The sequence below is a fragment of the Astatotilapia calliptera genome, chromosome 17, assembly GCF_964374335.1.
Source record: "Astatotilapia calliptera chromosome 17, fAstCal68.1, whole genome shotgun sequence".
NCBI lineage: Eukaryota > Metazoa > Chordata > Actinopteri > Cichliformes > Cichlidae > Astatotilapia > Astatotilapia calliptera.
Window position 1 is genome coordinate 2937404 of NC_137438.1, and position 10539 is coordinate 2947942.

Here is a 10539-nt window from a genome sequence, read left to right on the forward strand (position 1 = left end):
AATACAATTTCAACCCATTCTGATAACATATGAACAACAGTAACTGAAACTGGTATATAAAATGCATTTCCTGTCAAAAATGCAGTGTGAATGCTAATAGCTGAATAGTTTGAATTTTTAGAATTGCTAAAATCTTTGGTGAAAAACATGTTTCATGGGCTGAAATACACCAAAACATTCATCTGACAAATTTTTCTAGTTAGACATTATGAAACATGACATGTAAAAGTGAATTTTGCCAAAGTTCTAGTCAAAGTTCTAAGATAGTAGTTTTGTTTTTGTTGTTTTAAAAACAACAAAAAAAAAAAACAATAAAAACAAAAAACTACTACATCATGTATAATTTTCTCATGTCATGTGTAATTTCCATTGCAAATATTAATCACAGTTAAAGTAAGAGGGGAAGGCAGTAAAAACTCTGGAACGGAGACGTCATCAAGTACACTGTCGTTCCAATTGTAAAATGATCGCGCTGTGTTCCTGGGAAGTCCACACTCGCGTGCAAACTCATTAGCGAGAACAAGTACAAACTACTTGAGAAACAGTCCGAGAGTTTACAGCAGGAAACAACAAGTTACACATACTGTTTCAGACACTTTATTGGGACCGTAGCTGTTCATAGTAAGTCATGATTGCTTTGGTAGCACTCACTAAGAGCACCGTTACTCCCAGAAAGCCTATTGATCCAGCCACAATGGCTATTACAGTCATGTACTCTGCCCCTGGAAAGAGATGGATATAGGTTCATTTCATCACCCCTGTATTCACAATACACACAGCTACACACATGCACAGCAAGTCAAGACATATTAGAAGATCAGTGACAGTGTATATCAGGACTGCCTTTTTTATATGAACCAAGTAGAATTGAAGTTAAAACAAAAAACTAACAGAAATGCATTGATGCATTGTAATCTAAGAACGGTTATGGAAGCAGATGCAGATTCTTTTAAGAGTTCAGTCTTAAATTTGAATGAATGAACTGAATGATCCCTTGACAAGCTTACAGTAAGACGGTGTAGCTGACTTCACTCTTGTGTTGACAATCAAAGGTCCAGCAGACACGACAGCAGCGTGTTTCCCCTCACTCTCCATTTGACTCACGGACCTCTTTGTGTGCTGCTTGCCAGTGCATTTCTGCAACAGAATGAGAGTCAACTTTAGACTCATGCAGAAACACAAAACAAACAAATAAACTTCTGAAATCTGGATAGAATAAGGTAAATAAATTTAACACCAATCTGACTGAACCACAGCAGCATGTTAAATGAGCAATAATGGTCACCTAAGGGAATTTCATGTACCTGTAGGTTTTTGTAACCTAAAAGCTTTGAGCTCTTGTCTTCAGAGTGTACCGGCACTTTAAAGATTCCAACAGCTGATATCAAATCCAAGTGCAAAGCTGACCACCTCAAAATGGGATTTGGCTGAATCTCACTGTGGCCTTATTTGTCAAAATATCCAAACTAAATGTTCCACAATAAATGTTTTGGAAACTTACAAAAAAAGATATTTTTTCCTCTATTCATAGAAACCAAACTAAAATAAGAGTCCTACTCCAAATAAAAACTGAAGTGGCAAAGTGCATGAAAAACAACCTGTCAAAACTTACAGCCATGACTATATGAATGTCGTTTCAGTATAATGACAGCCAAGCAGGAAACAAAATGCACTGCGACTGACATGCAGTGACACACACGTGCAGTAGTTGTTGCATGCCAAGACACAATCAGAGTGGGGGCAGAAACAAGACAATGTTCCCACCTGTCCGTCCCTTTTGTCTGAGTAGGTTACTACAGGTTGTAGCCAGACACTTACATCAAATGGATGAACTACATTATTTTACCAAGTGCATCTCAAGCTTGAAACAATTGGCCATTTTACCAGTCGACAGTCTTCATCATGTCCACATATGCTGGCCAGGCAGTGGAAGTAAAGAGGTAACTTCTTAGGCATGTTGAACATCTGAATGGAAAACCTGCTTCTATGTGCCAGACCGTTCACAGACAGCCAGTGGAAAGTGGGGTCAACAGGACAACTGAAAGGCATACGCAACAAGGAAGAAACATAAGCGTGTGGTTAGATTTAGCAATCCCAACCTTTCAAAATGTATCTTCTGAAAGTCATCAAGTCTGTGGGCACAGAGGAACCAGACTTAACAGAGCAACTGAGAAAGCTTGAGACATACACACGCACACAGTATGATATCTATAACCATAAAGTTTTAAAAAGGTTTATTCTAATAATATAAAAAAAGAGGAATAGGTATTTGGTATGTTCAAAGTCTAGCCCATTCATTGCCAGCTGCATGCTCAGCAATGGATCCTAGTTGTCAAACATAAAACGAGATTTCATGAATACCCATCTTGCAAAAGGACGCCCTGGGTAGGGTCGTGAGGGTCGATGCTCTCAGTCGTCCAGCACGACTTCACCTGCAGGAGCAGGTCTACAGCAAAAGAGCCGTTTGTCTCCAGAGCCACCTGGAAGAACAGTGTGTCCTCGAGTTCCAGGGTTATGGCATCCCTGTAACTGTTTGTGTAAGACTCATCCCTGTACAAGGTCATTTTCAGGCCCAGGTGCACTGACGAGTTAAACTCCACCAAGGTCATGGAAGTGAGCCTACAAGCAGAGAGTCAGAGAGCTGAATCAGGATCAGAGAGACTTTATTTATCCCCAAGGGGCAATTAAGAAGTCATTTTCTTTCATGTTGCCCTGATTTACAGTACATTATGATAAAAAGAAAGCACACCTGCCTCACTTCACTGAAGTTTGCATGGATTTGTTCATGCACAGCCCGTGAAAGCACTACCACAGCATTCCCAACAGGTTTAACCTCTTAATTTAAACGTATTCCAGTATTCCTCATCCTACATTAAAGATTACTACTACCCCCCTCACCTTCATTGCAATGAGTTTCTCATCTAAGGCCAACAAAACATATTTTGGATGCATCAGGGGAATAAATATTCAGACACATGATTTTAACTGGAATAACAGACATTTTTTGGTAAAACTTTTGGCTTCATATTTGTCTTTACAATAATTTGGTAAGGAATGTATGGTCAACTCGGGTCCTGTGGCTACATAACTAGACAAAATCACCAACCTTCCAAAGGGTGTACATTATGGCAAAACATCCAACTTTGGTTTCATCTGTCTAAAGTCTTGCAGTTGGTTCTACGAGTTTTGTAAACATAATCCATGCTTCCATATTTACAAAAAGGCTGAACAAGTCATATCTGCTCAGCCTTTCCCCCCCTAACTGTATTGTTCTGAACTTTGAGGCCTGTAGAGTCTGAGATGCATCTCTTGGGCGTTTTGCAGTTTCTGAACACTGCAGTGTGACCTTGGGACAGATTCTACTCCTGAGAAGATATGCAAACATCTTGAATGCTTTCCATTTGTGATACTGAAGACTTCAAATTGCTCCCACTGATCAAAGATCAGAAGATTATATTGATCTTTGAGAAACAAACTTTGCTGCTGTTGTCTTACATTTTTAATCCCTATGGAAACATTAACAGTGTTTTCACACATTGCTTCTGCATTTTGGCTTAATTTTTGTATATAATGTAGTCTAATATGTTTTGTAGTTTCTGTGAGGTTGCATTTACTTAAACCCCAAACTGGTAATTGTATGAATATTCCTACAAACACTGAGATTTGATGAATCTCACCATTCCATATCCACGCTGACTTGAGCATTGCGGACATAATGTCGTGGGTAAACGCACTTCCACACCACTTTTAGGTCCCGCCTGCTGATCATCTGCCCTTTGGTCAAAGTGACACTCAGAGTATTCTGGAAGTTGATGTGAGTTTTGTTAACCTAGACAAAACCGACAAACAGAAATAAAACTCAAACCACAGGTATGAGGGGAAGGAGTAAAAAAGAAAAAGAAAGAAAGAAAACTGTAAAATTAAATCCATTATTGTAAAACTCAGCTAATTTGACTGCACACAGCTAAACAGATGCATTCAAGTTGGGAAAACAAACCCTAATTTGAGTATACATCATATCACTTGGAGAGCAACAATTTTCAGACTATTGTTAAATAAGATTATAGGACTCAGGATGCTTTATGCAGACTATGATTCATTAATTATCCAGCAAATATCCAGTCATGAGGTAGGCAGTGGCACCCACCACATGCGTTTGCCTTACAACACAAAGATCACTAGGACTGCACAAAAATACAAAATCTTTCCATCCCTCACCTGTGGCATGACATGCATATCACATAATGCTGTGCAATCAATCCTGTCGAGGGCAAATATTCAGAGGTCACCGGTGTATGCTAGGCTGACAACTTAGGATACTGAGTGAAAACTAACAGTGTCTTTTTTAATATTGGTAAGAAATCTGTCTGGCAAACAAACCTTTCAGAGCTTCTTGCTGAGCTTAGTTACTCACCTGCTTCTCGGTTCCACATTCAGAGACTTTTCGTGAGGTACGGAAGTAGTACAGTGTCTCACTCTCATTCACAATGCAGCGACCATCATTCAGCTTCACTGCAACTGCTCCTCCCATGCGAGAATGCAGGTAGGGCTTTGCTATTGCACCAGCCATCAATTTATCCAGACACCGGCTGAAGAGACCTTTTTCTGTTTGAAATCGAGGGTCAAAAAAAACAAAACAAAAAATCAGCAGCTGTACTACTACACAAGCAGTTTTTTTTAAAGGATGAGCTTTTAAAATAAAATACATAGGTTTAAGAGATTGATGAGAGGTCTCTGTACCTTGGCAGACTGGATGTGAAGCTGGAGCACGCTCAGTCACAGAGCTGACGTCATAGTAACCATGCTGGCATACACAAGAATATGAGCCCAGAGTGTTGATGCACAGAGAATTGTGAGAACATAAAGGCTGTTTGGAAGCACACAGGTCTGGACCTAACAAGGCAAGCAAAGAAAATAAAATTCCACTAAAAACATGAAGGTTTTTACTGGCAAGGGCTGAGCCAGCTTTTTACCAACACTTACCATCCCAGTAAATGACTCCACCTTTAACAGTGATGTTGGTGGCATTTAGAGAGCCAGTGTAATACAGAAGATCTTCAATAGGTACGGGCACATTTTCTTTAGTTTGGGAGGCATCAAAAGCCCTGAAGAAAATCTCAGTTTTGTCTGGCTCATCTGCAGGTTCAAAAGAGTCCAACTTTATCCGAACTGGCTTATCTTTCAATAGCTCCTGCAGCTGGAGGACAATACAAAGTTTCAACTTGGCAAGTCATCATAAATTTAAAAAACAAAAAGAAACAACAACCTTAAATTCAGTAACCCTCATAAGAAACTAAAAACCTTGATTATAAGTTTTAAAGTTTAAATGGAATAGCAAGCATAGAGAGTGAGGTTACTCATGTATGGCACCTTGCAGTCTGCCAGCTTTTAAATATGAACGTCTCAAACCTGAAAGCTAAAAATTTATATTAAAACATAAAAGCAAAAATTTCTGGCACAACTTCACCTACTTCCAAATATGAGACCGATGAGAGTCTAGTGAGCTAAACAAGGTGTTGCTGACCTTTTTTCACTACTCTGGAAACAGAGCTACTATTAGCAGGTAAATTAGCACACTCAGATCTGTCATCTTAAGGTTTTTCCCTCTCACTATGCACCCTAGCTAACATTAGATGTAGAAGAGTGGGAGATATTTTAAGCCGGGTTTTCACTTTTTATACAGAATTGTATAAAATTAAGATGAGCCAATTACAGAGTTTTTAGTCCATAGCTGCTGATATTAATTTTTGATGTTTTGCTCACCTTGTTGTTGAAGATCTCCTCTATTTTATCTTTAGCTTCTGATGTGCCGTTGTCTAGATCCTCAGGCAGTTTCCAGGGTACAACCACTGTGAGACCTGTGTTGTCATAATCTAACTCTAGTTCTAAAGACACCAGGAAATGGGAACAGTGGGTAAAGGTTTACATCAAAGACTATTGAAATAAAGGTATGTCAAACCAACCCATGTCGTGAGCAGGTCCACCAGCCTTCACATGGAGCTCTTTAGATGAATTGGCTGCCATGAAAAACAAATGCGAATGTTCAGACTCCAGCTGGTTGTCACATTCTTCCCACACATTGAGAACATAAGTTTTCCCTTCTTCCAGCCCGAGGAGGCGTAGCTTTGTGACTGACACACGGCTGCTGTCGATGGTGGTGCCGTTCTTCAGGGACAGCTCATATACGAAGCCCACAGCTTGCTGCTGTGGGCTACTAGGGGTCCACACAGCAGCAGAGTCATTAGAGTGGTACGTCAGCTCAGACACACCGTAAGGTCCTGGATTCACATGCAGAATCAATACAGAGGACACAAAGACAAGTAAATAACATCATACATATGAAGCCCAACATGTTACAAATAGCAGCAGTAAGATAAGTTGACAGTGAAAATAGAGAGAAGCTAATAGAGCAAACATGTCTTTAGCTGACTTACTGAACCATCCTGAGACAGCAGTTTTAAATTCAGTAATGTATGGCAACTACCAGTTTACAATATAATTATACTTATAATTCAATATTTCATTAATCCCATTAACACTAGAAGTAGTTACATTATTAAATGCCAAACACCACCAGTTACACAACTTGGCTGGCCAACGCACACAGGTCATGTTTTACCTGTTTGTGCTGTGACCGTCTTAGGACTCATGAGCACACCATCTCCACAAAGTGCCTCCACCCTGGCCTGGTACTGTTGGCATGGCAGCAGCCCCCTCACAGTGTAGCTGTTCATGAGAGTAGTACCCTGCAGCACACCTTCATGAAACACTCTGAACATGGAGATGGAAGAGGTGTTCCTCACCTCCCAGCTCAGGGTGTAGTTGGTGGGGCCAAACAATGTTTGACGCAAGTCCTCAATGTTGGAATGGACTGAGGGAGAAGCAGAAGGGGCTTTCACTGAAGGATAACTAATAGCTACTCTGCATGAAGTTTTAAATTTAAAAAAGCTATTCTATAGGGAGATAAGTGAGTGCCAGTACGGTCAAAAATGTGAGTCACATACAAGAGTTTCCGTCATTCAGGACCATCTTGCTGTAGCGGGACTCGATTCCTGCCTGGCAAACAGTCTGTAGGCCAAACTTCACTCTGCTGCAGGGCTGCAGGTCAGACAAGCTGACCTCAAAGTTATCTTTGTGCCAAAACGAGACCTCGTCTGTGATGTGGTTTGTACCGTTGAGGTGGAAGGCAGTGAGAAGGAAGACCGAGTACTTGCTGTTCACAGGGCAGTCCCAGGATAAAGATATGCTGCTGCTGTTCCATGATGTAACCTCAAAGTTCTCTGGAACATCTGGATCTGACGAGAAACAGAACAAGAGCTACAGCAGCAGTTTTAGCATGTGTTGAAAACAACTGATAGCAGTGTCACTTAAAACAAAACAAAAAACCCCCAAAAAGCTTTGAGGTTAAAAAAAAAAAAACAAACAAAAAAAAAAACAACAACCCATAGTTGGCGCCATCTAGAGGTTGTTATGTGAATTTAAGGCCTTTAACCTTTGCAAATGTACTTTAATTAACTAAACATCACTCATTAGTCCATACCAGTAATAGTAGAGAGGCATGCTAAGGAGAGAGTGTCTGCAATCTCCACACAGGCCATGTAGAGGGTGCAGGGGTCCAGAGCAGAGAAGCGGTAGTGGTTGTGAGTGGTAACATCCAAAGTATGCGTGTTATAGGAGCCTAGTTCAACATGGTACAAAGTCACATTGTGACTATAGATGACATCTGGTTGATTCCTCTCCCAGGAAACCAGCAACATGGAGGGACTGCGGGACACCAGTTTGCAAGCGAGGCGCATTGTGTGACCTGAGGAGAAAAAAATAGTTTTAAAGATGCAGAAAACTGCAGCAGTAACGCACACGTTCATCTTAATCATCATAATAGTTTGAATGGTAAACATTTTTACAGCACAACTGGGTGGCTGCAGCTCAGGAGGTAGAGCAGGTCATCTACCATTTGGAAGGTTGGTGGTTTGATCACTGGCTGCTCCAGTCTGTATGCTAAGTATCCTTGGGTACTGAAGCCCAGGTTACCCTCCAATGCATTCGCTGGAGTGCAAATGTTAGATAGAACAGGTGAAAAACATGTTGTATGAAGAGCTTTGAGTGCTCGAGTAGAGGTGAAAAGCATTTACTTCAATGATATCCACGCTAGGGTAGCCTAGCTACAGGTCACGTGGTCTCCAAACAACTTAAATATCAACTGGTTAGATACTGGTTGGATTAAGTTAGCAGCAAACATCAATGCAAGGCAGAAGAGACTAGAACCTTTCCTGAATATTCAACATCAGTAATGGTCACTTACCTTCTTGCTAATAGTTAAATGACAAAATTGGCATCTTTTACCAGTTTATTATAAATACAGGGTATAAACATTAGGAAACAACTAACCATGTATAAATAACACCCTGTGGTTTTATACAATTCTGTTGCTAAGGACTATTTCATAGCTGGTTCAGGTGACTTCCCAGTTTTGCTGTCTAAAGTGCAACTATAGGAACGACACTCACCCAAAGCAAGGAAGAAATTTTCCTCCTGTTGGAAGTATACTGTTCCATTTTCACATGCAAACACTTCAGTGGGACTCAACAACTTGAGGAAATCCTGAGGAACGATCAGATCCAAACAGCAATCAAACTATGCAGTGAGGTGGACTGTGCATGAAATCTAACATAACCACTCATCTGTGTAAAAGTTGTTGTCAAAAGTACCTTAGTGGCATTTGTTGGATGTTGTAGTGGCTGCTTTCGGCCTCTGACTTTAGTAAACTTTATACCTTGGGGTGAGGTAAACACATTTAAAGGAACATTAAACAAGAGGTTGGGGTGTCAAATTAAATTGGGATTAAGAAGGTATGTTGCTTACGTGGGCTTTGGGGAACTGTTAGAGTCCATGCCTGGACAGAGCCACCATATTGGAGGGTTAGCTGGTTTTCAACACCCGGCGACAGAGTCACAGAAGTCACTTTGCCCACCTTTCTGATGGATTTCAATGATGTGCCATTGAGCCATATGTCTCCATTTTTCCTTCAAGAATGGGAAACAGTACACCTAATTTTCTCCTGTATATTACATGATCATTCCATGTGACTGATTAATAGCTGCCTGTTTATCGTCACCCTTATTCAGACATGGGCAGCATAACATGATCCGGTCACATTTGAAGTTTTAACAAGCCGTTCTCTTTATCATCTAATACAGTAAGTCATCTTGGCTAAGCTCATTAGACCTCTTTGATCAAAACTAAACATAGTATATTTACTCAGTTACTTCAGTTGAGTAGTTCTAATGTAATAGTGGGACGTTTTGTCATTGGTGTATGAATTCTTGAGGTTGTAGTGACCTTAAAAACATTTGTTACATTAAACTTTAATAAACAAACATTAAGAATTATTTGATCATAATGTATGCAGTTCTGTAAATACAGGTACTTTTAATTAAGGTACCTGACGCATATTTTTCATGTTAAAACCTCTGTACTACCAACTTATTTAAGAAACTAAATACTTATTTCATCCCTTTTACATTTGTCCTGAGGTCTCTGAACAGCACAGGGGGAGATTATGCAAATCTATGAATCACGTTTACCTGTCCAGATCATTCCCTTTGCTCATCCAACACAACGAGAAGGAAATATCGTTGCAGCGTCCTGGAAGAAAGTCGATGAGAATACCTCCAGATGTCACGTTTTATTTTCACCATTTTACCTCAGTAAGCAAACTCACCGAGCGATATGACATGAGGCACCAGGATGAAGAAGACGAACGAGTACTGTAAGGAGTTCCTGAAAATATTAGAAGCATATGAATCCGCTGAATTTGAGTGAGATAAGTTTGTATGAACCGGTAGTGATAAGTTATTTCCTTACATGTTCGTTGGAAATCCAGCAAAGGAAAGTAGGTCGCGTTTATTAAAAGAAGGCCGGGGCTTGAATCAGCAGGCTGCTAATAAGTGACAGGTGTGCACTTTCAGCTCACCTGCTCAGATCCTCGGTGACGGATTACTGACGTAAAAAAGTCTTTTTTATTTGTTAGAAACAGAAAAAGCCCGCCTAGTATTGCACCAATAGCGATACGTTGTATTATTCTTTATGTGCTAATGCAGAGGGGAAGACCACGAAGGATTACACAACTTGATTGCAAATGTGCAAATGTTTTCATCTCCTGTTCAGCGACCTGCCATCGCGCACGCTGGTCGACACTCCGCTATGGTTAAGGATATGATATGTACACGTCTGTTTCCAGGATTTTTTATAAATGTCTCAACAGGTGAAGCCAAGTGGGTCATACTTACCGATTCATTAATGTGTAGTGCATCACTTTATATGTTACAGCTGGAGATTATTTTAATTGCTTATATTCTGCTTTCCAGCTTTATTGTAATAATACGCATTCGTTTATTTATAATAACATATTACTACAATCAATTATCGTCAGAATGTTAAGTAATTAACACTTTGAAACAAAAAAGGGTTAATCTGAAAAAACAAACAAACATACCATCTATATGTTTGATGGTGAAATTACACGAGAAACTGCTTCCG

At 40.1% G+C, this 10539-nt stretch overlaps 1 protein-coding gene across 1 annotated transcript; it reads right to left on the minus strand.

Moving 5' to 3' along the window:
- Positions 1-34: 34 nt before the first annotated feature.
- Positions 35-10217, minus strand: LOC113009781 (uncharacterized). Its single transcript, XM_026148314.2, has 19 exons — positions 9865-10217; positions 9722-9780; positions 9585-9645; positions 8863-9023; positions 8709-8773; positions 8508-8601; positions 7541-7804; positions 7005-7295; positions 6620-6871; positions 5964-6278; positions 5764-5885; positions 4984-5197; positions 4741-4893; positions 4415-4605; positions 3678-3829; positions 2362-2619; positions 1885-2038; positions 1008-1137; positions 35-722 (listed from the first exon to the last, which is right to left on the minus strand). Coding segments are annotated over exons 1-19 (3063 nt in total). The 5' UTR covers positions 9867-10217; the 3' UTR covers positions 35-597.
- Between the last annotated feature and the right edge of the window lie 322 nt (positions 10218-10539).